This window comes from Micropterus dolomieu, linkage group LG12, assembly GCF_021292245.1.
Source record: "Micropterus dolomieu isolate WLL.071019.BEF.003 ecotype Adirondacks linkage group LG12, ASM2129224v1, whole genome shotgun sequence".
Taxonomy (NCBI): Eukaryota; Metazoa; Chordata; class Actinopteri; order Centrarchiformes; family Centrarchidae; genus Micropterus; species Micropterus dolomieu.
This window is the reverse complement of record NC_060161.1, coordinates 37,964,206-37,985,005: the sequence shown is the minus strand read 5'-3', so window position 1 is coordinate 37,985,005 and position 20,800 is coordinate 37,964,206. Positions and strand designations below refer to the sequence as shown.

Sequence of the window (20,800 nt, the reverse complement as noted above, 5' to 3'; positions counted from 1 at the left end):
GATGGTTCAGGACTCACCTGAGCCAGCCCTAACTATAAGCTTTATCAAAGAGGAAAGTCTTAAGCCTACTCTTAAATGTGGAGATGGTGTCTGCCTCCTGAACCCAAACTGGAACCTGGTTCCACAGGAGAGGAGCTTGATAGCTGAACGCTCTGGCTCCTAGTCTACTTTTGGAGACTCTAGGAACCACAAGTAACCCTGCATTCTGGGAGCGCAGTGCTCTGGTGGGGTAGTAAGGTACTATGAGCTCTTTAAGATAAGATGGTGCCTGACCATTAAGAGCTTTGTAGGTAAGAAGAATGATTTTAAATTCTATTCTGGATTTTACTGGAAGCCAATGCAAAGAAGCTAAAACAGGACAAATATGATCTCTTTTCCTGGTTCCTGTTAGAACACGAGCTGCAGCATTCTGGATCAGCTGAAGAGTCTTAATGGACTTTTTCGAGCAGCCTGATAATAAGGAATTGCAGTAATCCAGCCTAGAAGTAACAAATGCATGGACTAGTTTTTCTGCATCATTTTGACAGGATGTTCCTGATTTTCGCAATATTACGTAGGTGAAAAAAGGCGGTCCTTGAAATTTGCTTAATGTGAGACTTATACGACATGTCCTGATCAAAGATAACTCCAAGATTCCTCACAGTGGTGCTGGAGGCCAGGGCGATGCCATCCAGGGAAACTATATCTTTAGATAATGCGCCACGGAGGTGCTTAGGCCCCAGAGCAATAACTTCAGTTTTATCTGAGTTTAACATTATTATTATTATTTCAGTCTCTTTGATGTTGTTTTCTCCTATTTTTCCAGGTGCTGTAGGTGGTTGAACACAGTCGGGGTTTTAGTTACGTTACAGCAGCTTAAACAGACTGCTTCCCCTCAGGCACAAAGCTGTTCTGTGTTTGACTTCATAATGTTGCCTTTTACTTTCTCTGCACGTTGGTTTGATGAATGAAACCCCAGTTTTTACCACACAGTTTTATAGTACGGTGCCCTGGGTTTTGTCTGTCAGGCACTAAACCTCTGACTGGTCTGGGTGCTGCAGACACTGTTTGAACACCTGCTGCCGCATCTTGTGCACGTGTTTCAGCTTTAAAAGATAACTGAACCCATGTGAGCACGAGTGGGGTTAGTGCACAGATTCACTTTTGTTATGAACAGCACAGGAACAACGCCCTGGTCTCTGAAACCAAAGCTTTGATCTCGTGTGAGCAGGACAGGTGAGTCAGATTTCTAACTGGAGACAGAGAAACAAAGAGACGACAAAGGACGGAGGCAGTGAAAGGAAAATGGAAAGAGAAACGAGGACGGCTCGATGATATGATAAAAACAGACACACAGCGGCGGGCGTTACCTGTCGACGAACATGACGACCATGTCCTTCTTGTCCGAGTGTTTGAGCAGCTCCTTCTTCAACCATCTGACCTTCTGACCTCCACCCACCGTCCGAGCCACGTCACCCCCCTTCCACTCCTCCCCCAGACCCAGGACCTGCAAACAGCCCACCTTCATCATCATCACCACCTTCATCTGGGGCTGCTCGATCATGGTAGTAACCATAACTACGCTAGTTCTGGTCGACACTGTGATCACGATTATGTAACTAACTTACTGATGAACGAGGAAACTTTTTACTGAACTTTTCAAGTTGAATGCTTCATTTATAAAGAAAACGGTAACACTTTCTATGAAGGTCATCGCTAAAGTGACTTATAGATATATTTATAACACGATATGATGCGTCCATAAGACATTATAACAGTAATCACTTACAAACATGCATTAGGCGCTACAGCACAGTTAATAATGTATTATGACCTTTTGATTTAATGTTTTATAACTAATACTAATACCAGTTTATGTCAATGTGCGACAAGAATCTTCGACCATGTTCGATAATAAAACTATTATAACCACCGACTCTGCCTCGTTATGAAAACACTTTAGTCACCATTTACAATTAGTGATATAAAATGGAATAATAGCTTATAGTAATGTTTAAAGTTATCTAGTCTTTGTTTGCTTTAAGTGTTAAAATATCTATCCCTGTATAATATATTACAGGTGGACATGATATCATATGAACTAATTTTACAGACGTGGAAGATTCTGAATTGATTCTGACAGAGCGAGCAGCAGAACGTGACGGTGAAAGTTAGTGGAGGAAAATACTGAAGTTACTTCGTAAGTTGTCCGTCTGGCAGAACATGTGCAGTGTAGGTCACAGTGTGTCCGTTAAGTCTGTTGTTTCTGCAACTGCTGGAAAGGCGGTTAGCGCTAGCTAACAGTTTTCCCATTCAATTACTTTAAAATGTCTTTTAATCGTTTTGTGAAGCTGTTGTCTTTAATCGTCCACTGCATCTGTTAGTCCACAGGCTCGCCATTCATCCGTGACAACATCTGAGCCTCTTCTTACATGATGTTGGTCGGCAACAGGTCTTCTCTTGAGCGATCTCTCATCACCCTGGCAACGAGTTTCCTTGATGTAATTATGTTGTGTTTTTGTGCTAAAATGTTCAAAATTCATACAGATTGTTCATAAAGTGAAGAAACAAATAAAAGTTGTTTTCCTGCACAAAATGTGTCACTTTACTTAAAGCAAACAATTACGTGTTATAAGGTCGTGTTATTAGTTCTGACGGCCCGCGCTGACCTCAGGTGAACTTCACGTTACAGAACGCTGAAATTAAACCGTGCTGTTCTGACGGGAGATGCGTTTAGTTAAACCAACAGTGGGTTTAAGTTTATATCTAGTATAATGTTAGAAGACACGGTGGATATTTTACAAACAGGGACCAAGTAAGGCGACGGTTGCATCACCTGGTTTGGTATAAATAAGAAGTCATGCTCGCTGCGAGGCGAAGTCCTGCAGTGTAAAATGATACAGCCTGAGCAGCTGTACGACATCGTGACGCCCTCACTTCAGATTAATCAGCGGTTTCCAGCACGTGTTCCTGTGGCGCTCTTAACGACCACATTTCCCATCAGCCCTTTGGCGTGCTGTAAAGTTTCCCAGCAGACGTGTTACCTTCACGGTGTAGTTGAACTCTCTGGCCGTCCTCATGAAGCGGATGAAGCCGTCGGTCTCCTCTGTTGCCGCGGTGACCACCAGCAGGTTTTCTGCAGACACACAGAGAGGTGAGGAGGTCAGTCAGCTGATCGATCACTGAGTCGGTGTGTCGACGCTCTGCCTGTGGACCTCTTCACACAGCGAGTCAGAAAGTCGACCAGCGCGTTCGCTGACATCACTCTGAGGGGAGGCTCTGATTGGCTCTTTGAATGTCGCAGTGTGTAGGAATACTAGAATATTGAGTTTTATTTTGGCAGACCTGACCTGACAGGCTCCTGGTCACATCAAAGGGAAACTCAAGTCCTGACGCTGTGTGGGAGCACCTGAGTGTGCAGCAGTGTGAACGTTACATGATAACAGACTAAACGAATCCTGGATTCTGTTCTGGACCTGCTCAGACTCTCTCGCAGTCTGGGTTCCTCCTGCTCTGCAGCATCTAGTCCTCCACTCTGCGTTCCTCTTCCCCGGCTCAATCTGATCCCTTCAACCCTGCAGTACATTTTATTTATAACATCTGTAGCTCCTGACCGCAAACGATAAATGTGACGCAGCTGTTGAGTACTCTGCTCCGAGTACGAGTACTCTGCTCCGAGTACGAGTACTCTGCTCCTACAGGATGTGACTGCCTTGTACGGCAGCAGGAGTTTGTCAAACCCCTCCCCCCTCTAAGATTTCGAGGAATCAGCCGGGAGTGAAATTCCTCTGAAATTCTTCGGAGAGGTTACCAAGGCGAAGGCAGGGGGAGGCAAAGAGAGGACAGCGGGGGAGGAAGGGGGGGACTTGGGGATAAAGCCTCCTTGTCCTCAGTTTCTGCGGGTTCCCTTCAGCTCCTCACGTGGGTTTAACCCCGAACAGTTACGGGTCTATAAATACACATCTCTGAACGTTCAGATCACTGCAGGAGGAATGAATGAGAGGCAACGATGCGTTCAGGTGACGTAGGATTTAACATAACTTCCCAACACTTTTTTTAGTGAAAGGATTATTTTCCCCATCTGATTCGAGCAGATGGTTGTCCAGACGTTCGGTTCTGAGTCTGACTAAGAAGATGTTCAGTTTACTGAGACAGATTCATTTCCTGGAAATCAACAGATCAATTCATTGACCGTCTCTTCTGTGATTAAACAAGTTTCATTTCTTTCTCTTGTTTGATTGAATTTCCTCCCTGGAAATCACTAAAGTTTGACCCCGACTCCTCTGAATGACGGAGCAGCGGCGAGGGGATTCTGGCTCCCGGGGTCACCGCCAACTTCCTGGATTGACTTATTAATGGACAGACGGGGCTAACTTCTTCTTCCTGCTGCAGGAGATCAATTCTCTTTAACGATGATCAGTTCGGTTTCAGTTTCAGAGACGAGACGATTACATTTAATCAGTTGAACACAAACATGAGTACAGATCTGTCTCTGGATCAGTGTGCATTTAATTTAAGCATTTCACTCACAGGATTATTAGATAGCTACAGACTTTCTCAGCAGATTTTCCAGGATCTTCAGTATTTGATAACATTTATTGATCCTGGAATATAAAGTTACACATGACGTGAAGAGGATTTATCCCTCGTCGCTCAGCAGGTTTGGGATGTCAGGAGAACAGACACTTTTACTGAAGTTCGTTCTTCTAGGTGCCTGAAGGATCTCCGGGGAAACCGAGGTTAGAAAGTTAGTTTCCCGTCTCCTTCAGCAGTCTGGGATCTGTTGCAGGGCTAGTTCAGGCAGACGCTTCACAGTCCGATCACCTGAAAATCACCAAACGTGGCGATACAGTTTGCAGCTCTAAGAACTGGACGTCTGTCTGACGCTCCCGTTACTGTAGGAGGAGTCAGTCTGGAAGGTCAATACGATCCGTTTCAATCCTCAAACAGTCATAAAGATCAGCTGCCAGTATAGATGGAGACCATGAAACATTTCACACCTGAGAGTTTGTTAAGAAAGTTAATATCAGACCTCCTCTCATCTGTCCTGGACGTCCTCTCTTTGTAACTTCCAGATGTTTTTAATAAAAGGAGTGGATGTTGGAGTTCATGGCATTGATTGAGTTTTTTACCCTGGAATCGAATTGGGGAATTTCTCTGGTATCTGTATCGACTGCTGAGTTTGTGGTGTCGTGACCAGCTGCTCGAGTGTTCGACAACAAACCCCCGACAAACAAACACACACACACACACACACACACACACAGCTGTCCAAACAAGAATCAGAGCTACTCAAAGAAACCCCCAAACCGAAGCTAAAGCTCATCATCACAGACACGAAGCCACAGGGTCAGAGCCCGTCGGGCCCGTTAGTTTACCGTCTGATTTAAGGACTTTTACACACATTTACTCTGCTGCAGTGAGGACGTTTCTCTGATCCGACTGGACGCTTCACACCGCCAGGTATCACCATTACCACGGACACGGTAAGCAGGTTAGTCACCCCCAAATGTAACATCAGCAGACGTCAGACCTGTGTGGAGGGAATCCTACAAGCTCTACATGTTGTGACACGGACAGAGAAACCTGTGTTTGGTTTAAATCAAGCAAAGACATTTAAACACATCAGTAAGAGACCAGACTGGAGATGTGTGATTCACAAGTCTGGAAACTTCCCTCAGAGCAGCTGGACTGAGGCTCTGGGAGGTGAAGGTCTGCACAGACCACAACGAGCCAGATCAATGTCTCACAGACCTCTCCTGCAGCTTCATAAATCACAAGTTAACTTCTCTTTCTATTAAATTTATAGTCTTCTAGCTTCACCAATAATCCAGTTTAAATCCATCACGTGGACTTCAGACCTTCTGACATCTTGAAGTGCAGCTTGTTGAACGACCAACAGACTAACTTATGCAGTAACGACACCACAGTGTCGATCTGTTGCTAACTCGGTAGCCTCCGGGCTAAAAGTTGGAGGGTCTTGTTCAGCTAAAACTAAGAGTTAACACCTTTTAATCTCACAGTCTAGAGTATATGTCTCTGATGAAACAGTTCATGAGGTGTAAAAGTGAACCACGGTGTAGTTAGCAACAGTTAGCAAAGAGAGCCGGAGCCCCGCGGCTCCAGCGGGACAGGGTGGTCCGCCCGGCCGGGCAGGGGACCCTCCGGAGCGGCCTTACCTGCAGAGAGCCTCCGCTGTTCGGCCTCGGAGCTCCTGAGGAAGGCGAGAGCCAGCAGGCCGAGGACAAGACACGAAGAAGAAGAAGAAGATGCAGACGACATGGCTGCTGTTTGAACTCGCGGCTCTGCTCAGACTGAAAAGCTTCACTTTACTCCTCTTTCTCCTCCGCCGTCTTCACTCCATCAGCTCCTCTCTCCGCCTCCCGAAAGGCTTTAAAACATCGCGATACCTCACGCTCCGACTTATAAGAACATGTCAACAGACGCGAGAACGCCCGCCCGTCAGGCGTCAGCCAATGAGAAGCGCGACCGTGTTGATTGACGGGCACACGGAGCAATCAGAGGAGGACAGATGGAAACTGAGTGTGGCTGTGGGTTTTGTTTTTTCATTTCGTGGCCTCGGGCTGCAGAAAGTTCGTGAAAAATGGAGAAAGTGAATCTTTGCCACGTCTGATGCATTCCTGAGAGAGCGGGAGAGAGACATAGAGACAGCGTGGGGAGAGAGAGAGGGAGGGGGCGGGGCTGAACACACTGACAATACTTCATTAGGCTAAATATACATCATCATATTACCACTTTGTTCTACTGTCATATTATTATTTCACTAGTTTATTTGTGCAGCACATTTCAACAACAAGGCGATTCAAAGTGCTTCACATTAAACATAAAAGGAACATAGGGAAACACAAAAAAGACATTTAAATACAATTGTTAAGAAGAGTTAAATGGAAAATAAAACCAGGTTGAAACAGGACAGAAAAAGTTGACCGATAGTCTGATTTGATTTAATTAAAGGCAATGGTAAAAAGTCTTCAGTCAAATTCAAATTAGCTTTATTGGCATAAATGTATGACAACAATATTGCCAAAGCTACATATAAATTTCATTAAATAAGTAAATAAAACAGTAAAAGTTGTTTGTGCGTGTTGATAAAACAAAATAATACATTTCTGGGAGTTTGTATGTGGAGTGAAAACTGAACGCTGCTTCTCCAGGTTTAGTTTGTTGGGAAACATAATCACCCTTTTTAAAATTATTTCAATTACTTTACCAAAAGAATTGTAAATTATTACATTTAATTACTTTGATAACTTTTCTAAATTTCCAATGACTGTTTTTAACTGTTAAACATTTTCTAAAGAGACAGCTTGAGAGACTGGCAGACGGGCGGCGCTGCTGATTCAAACATGAGAACCAATCAGAACTTTACAAACTTTACTGCTGTGGCTGGAAATGAGAAATAAAGACACTGTGCACATGAAAACAGATGATTATTGTTCAACATGTAGCCGAGCTTTTTACAGAAAATATTCAGATGTAACCCCCAAATGTAATCATGAACATTTTTATAAGTAACTGTAACTTAATTACACAGTTTTTTCCCCCCCAGTAACTGAAACAGTGACAGTTATTGTGTAATTAAATTACATAACTAAACTTCATTAACTAGTTACACCCATCACCGCAGAAAGCAGACCTGATCCCAGACCACCTGCGAGGTCTGGATGGTTCATGACGTAGCAGAAGATCAACCCTCAACTGTAATTAATTATTTCCTTACTACTGACGCGTTTACTGTAAAACTTTAATTAGACCCCAGTCTCTTTTACTGGCCTGGTGCGGCTACACGTTTTGTCACATGAAGGCAGGTCTCATTTGGGCACCTGGTTCTGCTTTTTACAGACTTTCATTGGAGAGCAAACCTCTTAAAGCCCACCGGGTCACCTGCTCGAGCGAGATCCAAGCTGCTTACATCGTGCATATTAAGTGGTTAAATCTTGTGTCATTATGGACACATTGTTAGTTAGATTCTTCTCAATTCAATCGTTCAGTTCATTTTACGGAAACAACGAGCAGAACAGCGTTATTCACTCAGATTCACGGTTACAGTGTAAACCGAAAGTATTACATCTTATGAAAGGAAGAAGAAAAGAAAAAGGACAAGAGTCCTAAATGCATTTCTTCTTCTTCTCCTCTGCATACCATACATTTGACACAACAAGATAAATATTTAGATAAATACAGTGTTATTTACAGTGGGGATGCCGGGGACCCACCACTTTTTGAAAGCATTTGTTAAAAATGTTCTGAAAAATAGCAACAATACAAGTTAACTAACAAATGAAAATGCTTTGAAGAAATGTTTACTCGAACAACAAGAAAACATGCAATGCAATTTAAAGAGCCTAAAGAAGAAAGATGTGTGTGGTTTGTTATAAAATATATTTCATTAAGCGCTTCTATTTCATGAACCTCTGTGTGGTTTGAGACCTTCTGTCTCTTCCTGTGTCTAGATTTAAAACTAAAGGGGACAGAGATTTTGCTGTCGGGGCCCCGAGGCCCTGGAACGACCTGCCTGGGGACGTAAGGCTTTCAGAGTTTAATTCACAATCTCTTTTAAAAACGCACTCTCATTAGAAGACGTATCCTGATTTAATCTGAGCTGCCTGTTTTATCTTAAAGATTTTAGTTAGAGAAAGTTGCTCTTGATTCTCGTCTTATTTTTATTGCCTATCTGTTCTACTTATTTGTGATTATAATTTTAATTTGTATTTTTTGTCCTCATGTGTTTTATCTTTAATGACGGTGTTTTGTGTCCTTTTTTCTCCCCGTGTGGCCTCTGAAGCACTTTGTAATTAAATTGTACTTATTAGATATTATTATCGTTGAATATTTCTTCAAACTAGTGTTAAAACATGTTGTAGTCTCATTCTCGTGACCCAACTGTCTGTATCGTCACACCCCCCCAAGTCAGCTCACATTCTTGAGTAGAATATAATAAATTTAAAACAACAAAATAAAAAAATAGATAATTACCATCCAATATATTTAAAAGTATTTCTTAAGGCTGAGTTTATAACCATGAAGAATGGCAGTAAATATAAGTAATCTTTCAAGAAACGACATTCAGGAGTAAAGTGTCACGAATCAGTCTTTAAATATAGAATATATTGTATGATGTGCAACAGAAAGTCATATTAAATCAATAATTATTTGGACTAAATTTATGTTCAAGTCTTTTGTGATTCCCTTCATACATAAATAAAAACATTTACATCATAAAAATATAAATATGATTAATGTTTCAAGTAAAGAGTCACGAATCAGTCTTTAAATAGTATTAAATCAATAATTATTATTTATAAACATCAGTATAGTATAAACATTTGTTTATGACGTCGTCGGCCCCGCCCCCCTCCGCTTGTTGCCACAGTAACGCATCAGCAACAGGACTGAACTGAAGGGTCGTCTGTCTGTTTCACAGCGGATTAAACTGCAGTTTTTATTGTGTACTGAAGGTATTTCTGTCCGCTTCAGCGTCTTTTAACATGAACTAGGTGTCCGCGTGTGATGGACAGACCGAAATACTTCACTCCCGCCGAGGTGGCCGCTCACAACACCGCCGCCGACCTGTGGGTGTCGTTTCTGGGCAAAGTGTGTGACCTGACCCCGCTGATGGAGCAGCACAAAGGTGAGCAGGAAGCACGGAAGTAAAAGTACTAATACCACACTGTAGAAATACAGCTAATGATCATTTTAATTATAGATCAATCTGCTGAGTATTTTCTCTATTAATCGATTAATCGTAAAGATTCTGTAAATAGTGAGAAATGCCGTCACAGAGCCCAAAGTGACACCTTCACAATGCTTGTTGTGTCCAAACCTCAACATTATTAACAAACACTAAAATTAATGTTTTGAGTAGTGGAGTCTGGTGTGTACCAGAAAACTTTCAACATATTTCAATCAACACAAAGAATATTAAAATGGTTTAAAGGAAAATCAGCTGGAACCATAAAATGTTTTAAACCAATAATGAGAACAACCATCAAATTAATATTCTGACAATCAGTAATTGATTAATGGACTGATAGTTTCAGCTGTACTCGTACAAACTGTTTAATTTAATAACAAAACATCATGTTTTATAAACTCTTCATGTCAAAAAAATCTTAATTTGTAAAGTTACTAAAGCTGCCAGATAAATGTAGTGAAGTACAATATTTCCCTCTGAGATGTGGAGTAGAAGTAAAAGTACAGTTTCATTCCACCAACCAAACCTGATCAAAATAACTACAGTTTTAAAACAGTGAGATGAGAGAAGCAGTGGAGGAAAGTAACCAAGTACATTTACTTGAATACAATTTAAAGTACTTTATTTTATCATTACTATGTTAGTAATTACATCTTATTCTACTTATTACCTTCCAGATTAAGATCAGACACAAAAAACATGACCAGTTTATAAAATATGAAACTACTCAGTATTTTTTAAGTCACCTCCGTCAAACTACTGCTTACACCTTAATGCATCACCTCTCATGGTCCAAATGTGTGTACAAATACACATAAAGTGTATTTCAAATGAAATGAGGATAAATACCTCCTGTGAGTTTCCCGTGTCTCCCTGCAGGGGACGCCCTCCTGCTGCCCATCATGGAGTCTGCAGGAAAGGACATCAGCAGCTGGTTCGACCCTGAAACCAAAGACGTGAGCGCTCGTCCAGCAAACCAGCCAATCAGTGAGCAGCTCTCCGGCCCTGCGTTTACCTGCGTGCACCTGTCCTCTGTCCTCAGGTCCAGAAATACGTAGACCCCCTGACCAACTGCGTGAGGTACTACACGCCCAGGGGCCGCTTCGTGCACGTGCCCCCCGCCGGCCCTCGCTCCGACTGGGCCTGTGACGTCAGCCAGCCCTGGTGGGCGGACAAACGCTACGAGGTGGGGCTGCTGTCCGCCAAAACCAGGTGGATCCGGGTCATCAACACGCTGACGTCGCAGGAGCAGCGACTGCAGGTCGGTCCGGACCACCAGGCGTCAAATTTTAACGCCCTGCAAGTTCTTTAGAGTCGGATTTTGATGTTTAGGGCTTCGAGGTCAAGCAACAATAAATATCCATTATTATAAGATCCATATTGTTGTCACTCCTCTAAGGTCCCGTATCTGTTTAATCTTAAATTAATATAAACACAGAGCTTATCGTGACGCAGCAGAGAATTCATCTGCTCCGCAAACTGAATGAGTCTTTAATTTAGCTTCTCTTTTATCAGTCTGACAGTTAAAGACAGGATCAGCCTGAACAATGCTGTAAAAACCTTCATGCTCTCTCTAACCGCCAAATCACCCAGAAGGCAGCAGGTGTTTTATCCTCTCTGGGACGTGCCCTGGCAGGTGACTTCTCTCTGTTCTCTGCCGTCTGGGCGGCGTCCTGCTCCACCTGCGTGCAAAATGAACTCCAAATCCTTCATCTCTACGTCGATCAGGCTCTTAAACTCCCTGTAGGCTCTTTTAAGGGGTTTTCAGATGTGCACACACTGGCTGCTGCTTGTATGCTGTGAGTTTACATTATGTGCTTTTTCAAACATGTTGCTCTAAACGAATCGCCCGAAGTGGGATTAGTAAAGTAGTACAACAACGTCAACACTGTCGCCTCACAGCAGCAGTTCAAACCCCGGCCTTTCTGTGCGGAGTTAGCATATTCTCCCCGTGTCCCCTTTACTCAGACTTTAGCATTCAAAGGCGACACTACAGGGCTTCGCAGTGCGTTACAAGCCGATGCCAGCGGGTCTTGTCCATGTGAGGAGTTGGGCGTGACAGCAGGTCGTCCACACACACACCTGCTGGTGTCATGTGGCTCCGCCCCAAACAGCAGCGTCTGTTTAAGCCACTAATTTAAACACGTTTTAGTCGATCAGTAACTGTTTTATTGAGAGAGAGATATATATATATATATATATATATATATATAATACATATACTCAATCCAACATCAGTTATCAACTTTTATGTCTGTTACCTAGCAACCACTTTTCATCTCGCCGAGCTAGACGGCTTTTAATCGCCGTTTATAATCATGTTATCCCTTTATAGAACCATTTATGTGGAGTTGGTCCTACCTTGCAGCTCTAACTAGCTTCCTCTCCTCTAGGACGGCTTTCTACAAGATGCGTTTCTGTTTCCTGTTCAGTGTCTGTGAGGTCAGACACTGACTCGCAACTAAAAACCATTTCTTTATGTGCCGTTGTCTAAACTGTCTGCTGTAGCTTTCAGATCTCCACACCATGAATACGCTGCCCTACCAAAGGTATTCGGTAGTACTCTTGTCCATACAGTGTACACAGTAGATACGGGAAAGTACCCGTCGTCGGCCACGTGATAAGATATCTTTAGCAGTTCCCTCTGACTGCCACAGAAACACCAGACTGAGCTTTGGGACGACTAACGGCCCGCTGCTCTTCCTCAGGTGTGTTCGGAGGAGACTCTGGACGAGATCCTGCAGCGCTACCTGCGCTACAACTCCCACGCCCGCAGCTACACCTGGAAACATGACGGAGCGAGCCTGGACATGAGCAAGACGCTCAGCGAGAACAACGTCCTCGACGACGACCACGAGCTCACACAGGTGCGGCTGGACCGCGACCTCTTCACCCCCGCCATCCTCCTCCACTTCAACGATGACCTCACTGAGAGCTGACCTCTGACCTCGTCACGCAGATCCATTTAAAGGAGGGCAGAGCGTCACCTGCTGCTCACGACACTTTACAGCCACATGTTGTAACCAGAATATTAAATGATGAGAAACGAACCTCAGCAGTTTGAAATTATTAGTAAAAGTCTGATTGGAGTTTGTGTTCAGTGGGTTTTTACAGCGTCTCCTCTGAACGCTCTGAGAGAACCAGATAAACTGTGAGCTGGAAGTCACTTTAAAGCGCCGTGAAGTTTTTCCATCCTCGTGAGACATTTACAAAGAAGATGAAATACATATAAATTGGATAATACCTTGTTTGTGCACATATTTACTTCACTGCTGCTCTTCACTGCCTCTCTTGATGCGGCGCTGCCGCCTGTAGATCAGTGGAACAACCCACTCCCATGTCTGAACTTGGTTGAAAATACTAGAAGATATTTGGCTGGTCCTGTTTGTAGCAACCCGTCAGCTCTAATCAGGCTTGTGTCATCTGCATAGTTACAGTAACAGATTTTGCTTTCCTATATTTTCTCATTAGTTACCGGTCTAGATTGCTCTTTTTTAAGAGTGGCTTAATGACTGCAGCTGTCAGCATGAGGAGGATTTCAGATGTTGTATTATGTCCTTCAGGTTTTTATGGTTAATAGAATCAAATTGTCTCATGCTATATGAATTGTTTTTAAGTGGACACAGGGACAAGATATATCCTGTTACTGACATGGAGGCACTGATTGCTTGTCTAATTGTTTGACTTTTGTCTGTGAAGAAGGAGGCAAATTCACTGCAGGCCCTGGTGGATAGAAGTTCAGAGGCTACAGACACAGGAGGGTTGTTTATCCTGTCGACAGCAGCAAACGTGCATTATTAGTGTTTTTGGTGATGATGTCAGAGAAGAAGGACCGCCTTGCATTTCTCAGCTCCAAATTATAAATGCGAAGTCTCTCTTTATAGATGTCATAATGAACCTGGAGATTTGTTTTCCGCCACCTGCTTTCAGCTTTTCGACACTCTCTTTTTTGAGTTCTAACCAGCGTGGCATTTCTCCATGGAGATCTTCTCTTACCAGAGACCACCTTCACCTTGGCTGGTGCAATGGCATCAATAACATTTGTAATTTTAGAACTGAAATTATCTAAAAGCTCATTGACTGAGACCCGTGAGAGGGCGGGTGTTGAGGAGAAAGCCTCAATAAATTTCTCACTAGTGTTTTCAGTGATATGCCGTTTTGTGATCACCTCTGTTTTAACATTTGTGTGCACGCAGATAGCACTCTCAAAGAAAACACAGGAATGATCAGAGAGAGCAACATCATCCAGACCCTTGGAGATGACCAAAGTGTGCCCCTTATTGTGCGTGGGCCTCGTCACATGTTGAGTCAGTCCATAATTATCAAGAACACAACACAGTTCTTTAGTCCCTCTGTCCTGGGGGTTGTTCCACAGTGGAAAACCAAACAAAGGCGAGTCGAGTCGGTACTGTGCAGTGGAACAGGGGCTATATAAAAGTTAGAAAGTAGTGAGCTCACCAGACTCCATTAGCCGCTACTAGCGGAACATACGCCCCTCTCAAACAAATGGTGGTGGCCTGGTTGCATTGTGGGTAATGTACACAGCAGTTTTTGTGAAGATTTAGATTAATTAATGAACTAAGATATGGCAGTGCGAGCGGCCTATGACCTTTAAGAAGCTAAAAATGTCTGACAAAGCCACTTGGGATAGGCCCACAACCTTTAGAGGACACAGATCCGTTTATCAAAAATTAGGTGTCAGAGACAATAAATTATAAAAAAAAAAACAAAACATACATTTATCATGTCATATATTAAAATAGCAACACCTGCTCTATTAGAAAACAAAATAAAAACACAATTCAAAACAAAGCCACATGCATAATTAAAGAATCAAAATCAATCACAAGGAGAAGAACAAAAACCCACATGCAATATGTACCCAGTAAATACCAATATTTACAAGGCCAATGTCTGGATGTTCAAACACTTAGACGCATCGGTCCAAACCAGCTCTGTGCATCCAGGACAGTCTCACATATCCAGACACTTTCTGTATCAGTGTACAGCCAGTTTCTCTACCGGTATCCAGGACAGCAAGAGAGGGAGGAGAAAGCGTGTTAACCCCTCAGATAACAGTGGCACCCGGCAGCAGCTTGCACAAGGCTGCAGGTCGGTCCCGCTGTGATTTGAAAACGCACCATTAAAACGGGGCCGCAATAAATTTTAGCAAACAGGTAAAGAAGGCACTTTACAGGACAGGCCACCCTCAGACCCGGCAGGGAGGCACGCAATCCCTGCAACCCCACAGCACCCAGCTATAACAAACAAGACTATGTCTGACCTTGATAAACACCAAATGGGTCGGAACAGGGAGGCATGCAGCTCACCGAGGCACCCAACGCCAGCAGCCCAGGTGTTCATCTATCCACACGGGGAGCGTCCACGGCCGAACAAAGTCTGCTCTGTGGGACGACACCACCCGCACGGCAAAACAAACAGAGAGGCACGAGGATAAAATAAAATAGACGTCCTGCGCAGTAAACTGACAACCTCTGGCAGCCGCAACAGGCGTGCAGCACACCAGCCCACACCCGAGTCACAGGCTTAAATAGAGCCCCCACCTCTCCCAATCAAAGGGGATGAGCCCCAGGTGTGCTGGTGCGCCTTCCCCTGCACAGGTAAGAGGGAGGGAAAAACCTCATCCTGTCACAATGAGTAGCCTACTCTTTTAACTTCATGTATCATAAAGCCTCAGTACAGCCCCACAGAGCTGCTAGCATGGCTGCAGAAAATGAAAATGAAAGCAGAAACTTAGAATATTTAATATTCTATGTTCAGACATTAAATATATTCCAAATGTAATAATAAAAAGAATGATCGCTTTGTTTTTACTTGTTTTTGACAGTAAAAGTAAAAAAATCCCCATTGACCAAAAAGTAAACCTCCACATTGACCGACCACCCCCCTGTATCTGCATGAAAGGGTTTGGTCCTGCCTCAGTGCACTCACGGTGTTTATATGCAGTCAGTAGATACGGCAGAAACACAGTGATCACAAGCAAGACAAAGAAAAGGATGTCAATCTGTAACCCAGTTTTTCACCAACAGGTGGGCAGCCTTTAGTCTGAGAGAGGTGTTAACCTGTTGGCTTAATGTCCACAGTGAAATAAGCTAGCTAGCTGCAGACTAGTGTTAGCCAACATTTCATCAACACTTAATCAGTGCAGGGAAACGTTTAGCAAGATATTCATATTAAATCATTGTGCTCGCCCCTTTTAGCAGACTAACAACAGGTGAGTCAGCAGCAGCCCAGTGTCCCCATAACTGTAGCCTCCCTGTCCCAGTGAAGAAGGGGAGCAGCATGGTGTTAATGAGTTAGCGTCGTTCCAGGGATTTCTTCTCTATCTCACTCTTGCTCTTTTTACCATAACAAAAAAAAAATACAATGAAATATTTCTTAATGACAGAAATTCAAACACAAATTATTTTCTCACCTAATGATCATTATGAAATAAATAAAATAAAAAAACACCTCCCTGTCTGTACTGGATGCTGGACAGCAGCTTACCTCAGCCTGCATGTAAGTTACAGACTATATTAAAATAACCCAGTTTGATACGTTCATTTAGATTGAATTATGGCCGTTAAATGACATCTATAGATACAGACTTTATTATTCCCATCATGAAGGGCAATTTATTTGAGAAGCAAATAGTGACCTGCATCCTCTTGTGCTAGTACTAATATTGCACTACAAGAAGCCAGACACTTGCAAGCCTTTAATTAGAGTTATGTAAAGCTTTTGATGGGACAGTTAGGTCCTAGAGAAGTAGTGACAACACCTGCGCAGAGGGGGTCTAATTTGATTTTTTTTGTCATGGGGACCAAAATTCCTGGCGGCCCCCCTGCCCTGACCTCTGTGGTTAAGAAGTCCTTTCAGCGCCTTGTGTTGTACCACCTATAATCCATCACAGACCCACTCCTGGACCCCCTGCAGTTCGTCTACAAAAGACGACGCTGTAAACATGGCCCTTCACTCCCCAGGAACCTATGCCAGGATCTCTTGGTGGGAATTGTTGGGCTTCTGTAAATAACATCATAGAGTCTAGACCTGCTCTGATTGATTGATGAAAAGCGCTGTGAGAAAACTGTTGTTGTGATTTGACGCTATATCAATAGAATTGAAATTGAATTGAATACTTGGCAATAAAAGCTTTTCTGAGTAAACATGTTTTCCCCCTGTGTGTTAAAGGTTGAATCTTCATGTTTGTAAACTTCCCACAGTTTGATGTGGACCTTTTGGACTCATTTGAGGAAGTGTGAACTGAATAAAAAGGGAAGTTCTGGTGTCTTCAGCAAATCTCTGGGTGATTCATAGGAAGCAGAGAAAATAATATTCGGCTGCAGAGATCTGAACATCTGAGAAATTATGAAACGTTGGCCCAGAAGTATTTCTGAAATGATGACCGGACAGTTTTTACAGATGTTGACGGGAGGAGGAAACAGAGTTTCTTGTTTCTGAAGAAGTCTGACAGAAAACAACTCTTCTTTCCAGCTGGACTGTTTCTACGAGAGACTTTAAGGTGAGACAGGTTGTTTGAACTCATTTTATTTTATCTTTGGTTTTAGTAGTCTAGTTAATGGTTTTGGTTTTACTAGTCGCAATTAATTTAAACTCGTCTTGGATTTAAATGACTGAGAGTGAAACATACAAAAATACGTTAACTCAAGGGAAGAGACGCTGAAATCTCCGACGAGCTACATTGGTCACACGCTACGGAAGCTTAGGAGGTACAAAAGGGATAGTGTGCAGCTAAGGACATTTCCACAGAAAAAAATAGCAAAAATAAAGATAAATAAAAACCACTCAATGAGATAAAATTCACAAATATTCAATAAAATCATTAAATGATAGATAAAATCCACAGATGCAAATTTGAAAATATGAATTATTAAGGTGCTTTTTAAACTCTGTTACATATAGACCAATCTTTATTCTACCAGTTCTCTCAAAGATCCTGGAAAAAAAATGTTGCAGAACAACTGTTTGACCACCTTGAAAATAATTTACTTATTTATCCTAAACAATTTGGATTTAGACCAGGGTATTCGACTGAAATGGCCAACTGCTACCTCACTGAACACATCAAGTCCTCATTGGATAAGGGTAATGTAGTTGGAGCAGTGTTTATAGATCTTAAACAGGCCTTTGATACTGTGAACCGTGAAGTGCTTTTGAACAAACTAAGTACTTTTAACTTTTCTGAGCAAGCAACTGGCTGGTTTGCATCCTATCTCGAATCAAGAGAGTAGTGTGTTAAAATCAATGCAGAATATTCAACCCCCCGACAATCTACAATGGGAATTCCACAAGGCTCGATTTTGGGGCCACTGCTCTTCAGCCTATACATAAACGACTTACCATCAAGTTGTAAAAAAACTGGATGTCAGATGTATGCTGATGACACAGTTAGCTATGTAACAGCCAAAACCCCTTGTGTAGCAGCAGAGATATTAACAAGCGAAATGGAGGGAGTCTCTCTATGGCTTAAAAACAATCACTTAACTCTGAATCTGACAAAGACTGTGTCAATATGTTTTTCCATGAGAAGAAAGGATTTGAACTGTTTCAGAGTGATTAGACAATATATACCCCTCAAGGCATCTCAACTGTTTATGCATGCCATTATATTCTCCCATCTTTCTTATTGTGTTACTGTATGGAGCCAGGCTTCACAGTCAACTCTTAAACTTATTATATCACTACATAAACAAGCACTGAAAATAATGGATCAAAAACAAATGAAATGGCATCATTGTATAATACTGAAAAAGTATAATATGCTTAGTTATGATTGTTTTATTAAGTTCTCTTTTATCAAATTGATTTTTAAATGTGTGAATAATCTCGCTCCAGCTGTACTTTGTCCATATGTGACAAAAACAAATACTAATAGAATTACCACCAGGGGATCAGCAAGTGGCAACTGCAAGGTGGCACAGCACAAAACCACTTTCGGTCAGTAATCCTTCTCTGTAAAAGGGATCCATTGTAGGAATGCCCTACCAACAGAAATAAAAACACAAACCAATCTGAAAACATTTAATGAAAAGGTGAAACTCTGGCTGAAACAAAACCAAATCATGCCTTGTGCAGACGCACTTATAAATGGACATTTACACAGATATATGTATATAATGTGACTATTTATTTTGTTTTTTCCTGATGGGTGTGTTTTTGTTGTTTGTTTGTTTGTTGATTGTTTCTGTTTTCTTGGTAATGATGATGTATGTAGCCTAACCAGGGACAGGGGTTGCAAATTAGTTATAGTGACCTATTACAATGTGTCTCTTTTGCATTGTCCCTGATAAATAAACAAATAAACAAAAAAAACTATAAAAACCCATTGAGATTGTGAGGCAGGTTCTTTATTAATGATTTCTAAACGGATGATATCCTCAGTTGATTGTGGTTTGGTGGCTGTTTAGGCAGACAGAGTGAGGACCATCATCTTAAAGGACAGCCGACAGAGAGACACTGTCATGATGACAGACAACCATTATGACAACGAGATGGACAGCAGCGCCCTCTGGATCAAAGGTATCTGTTCGTCTGTCCGTCTGCTGCTGCAGTGCTTCACTAACGCTAAACACGGCGTGGACTATCACTGCTATACAGCACGCCACTGCATTAACTACCCTGCAGGTCGGATGTGTCTTTCCGAAATGGAAAAATGCCTCCGCTGCTTGTGAGAAACTGAAAGGCTGAGAAAATCCTCCTCCTCCTCTTTCTTAATAGTTTAATAAACAATTTAAACTCCCTGTGGAAAATGCAGTGGTTCTCACACAAATACAAAATAAAACATCCAAACAACAACAATCCAGAAACATCAGGTATAATGGTGAAACACTGACAGGGAATAGTTTACCTAAGGTGGGCTGCTCCGTGTGCTGAAAATATTTTAAACAAAACATGATGCGATAAAGTGATGAACTGTCTGTCTGTCTGTCTGTCAGATGCTCCCTCTGTCTCTCGCCCAGGACTCTCGTTTCCAGGACTCTCCAGGTTCAGGTCCTGGTTGTTTCCTGCTCTGACAGCTGTCGTCCTCCTGATTGTGATCATAGCACTGGGGACCAGCAGTGAGTGTGCACACACACACACACACATATATATATATATATATGTTTATATAAAATATATAAATGATTCTGCCATGTCGCAGGAAAACCGGCTCTCCAGCTTGCCTTTATTAGCTGGCTCTGCCTCTTTTTTGTTGTCACAGCTAATTTAGAGGTTCAGTGTGTAAGTTTTAGTGGTGAGGGTTGTTGATTGCAACCAACGGCTCACTCACCGCTCCCTTTGCAAACGTGCAGGAGAAGCTACGGTGGCCTGCGGTGCCTGACCGCGGTAGTATGCTTAATAATACATGTGGTCTTCCAATTGTCCAAATTTCACTTCTCTTCTTACTTCTAACAAACCAGATTACTACTGCTACTATTACTACTACTTCTTTGTACGTATTCAACGTAGTGTCGAAAACACACTTTGTCCAGCAGTTTGTCCATTTGGGCTCCTGTGGAAACATGGTGACGTCCATGTAAGTGTATGTAGATATAAATGTCTCATTCTAAGGTAATAAAAACATAACGGTTTATTATGTGAGGTCTTTATAAACCACTGAAAACATAGTTATGGATCTTATATTGCATTTCTGTCATTAGATCCTCAGAAATATTACACACTGGACCTTTAAAGACTTTACAGGGTTTCAGGTTTATGAAAATACATTTTAGTTATTGAGTTTGGCTTTTATGATTTTATCTGAATAATCTAACCAGTCATACATGTAGTGTTTAAAAACGTAAGTAGCAGAAACGCACTTTGGTTACGTGTGCTGTAGTTTCTGTCTCTGTGTGATCAGACGCAAAGACATCGAATCGCCTGTGGACTGTGGACCAGACTGTTTCCAACATGAGCGACATCATCCAGTCCCTGAACGCCTCACTGCAGCAGGCTCATGGTAACACACACACACACACACACACACACACACACACACACACACACAGACACAGACACACGATTCAACTATCAGTCGACTAATCGATGACAATTCTGATTCGACAATGTAAATCCTTTGTCGGGGACACCGCTACATCCAAA

The 20,800-nt window shown here is 42.4% G+C and overlaps 3 protein-coding genes across 3 annotated transcripts in view; 2 read left to right on the top strand and 1 right to left on the bottom strand.

Annotated features, from left to right (window-relative positions):
• plod3 (procollagen-lysine, 2-oxoglutarate 5-dioxygenase 3) overlaps positions 1-6,359 on the bottom strand; it is a 17,209-nt gene extending 10,850 nt beyond the window's left edge. The window contains exons 1-3 of the mRNA XM_046064442.1: positions 6,159-6,359; positions 3,024-3,115; positions 1,350-1,486 (exon numbers count right to left, since the gene is read on the bottom strand). Coding sequence (XP_045920398.1) covers positions 1,350-1,486; positions 3,024-3,115; positions 6,159-6,261 — 332 coding nt within the window. The 5' untranslated portion in view covers positions 6,262-6,359. The remainder of the gene's footprint in view (positions 1-1,349; positions 1,487-3,023; positions 3,116-6,158) is intronic.
• Positions 6,360-9,371: 3,012 nt separating this feature from the next.
• LOC123980229 (cytochrome b5 domain-containing protein 1) lies at positions 9,372-12,783 on the top strand. The gene is made up of 4 exons (XM_046064522.1): positions 9,372-9,631; positions 10,574-10,650; positions 10,737-10,955; positions 12,403-12,783. The coding sequence occupies exons 1-4, from the start codon at positions 9,511-9,513 to the stop codon at positions 12,631-12,633; spliced, it is 648 nt and encodes a 215-aa protein (XP_045920478.1). The 5' UTR covers positions 9,372-9,510; the 3' UTR covers positions 12,634-12,783.
• A 4,288-nt stretch (positions 12,784-17,071) lies between these two features.
• LOC123980216 (C-type lectin domain family 10 member A-like) overlaps positions 17,072-20,800 on the top strand; it is a 10,909-nt gene continuing 7,180 nt past the window's right edge. The window contains exons 1-4 of the mRNA XM_046064492.1: positions 17,072-17,219; positions 19,126-19,237; positions 19,654-19,776; positions 20,559-20,657. Coding sequence (XP_045920448.1) covers positions 19,180-19,237; positions 19,654-19,776; positions 20,559-20,657 — 280 coding nt within the window. The 5' untranslated portion in view covers positions 17,072-17,219; positions 19,126-19,179. The remainder of the gene's footprint in view (positions 17,220-19,125; positions 19,238-19,653; positions 19,777-20,558; positions 20,658-20,800) is intronic.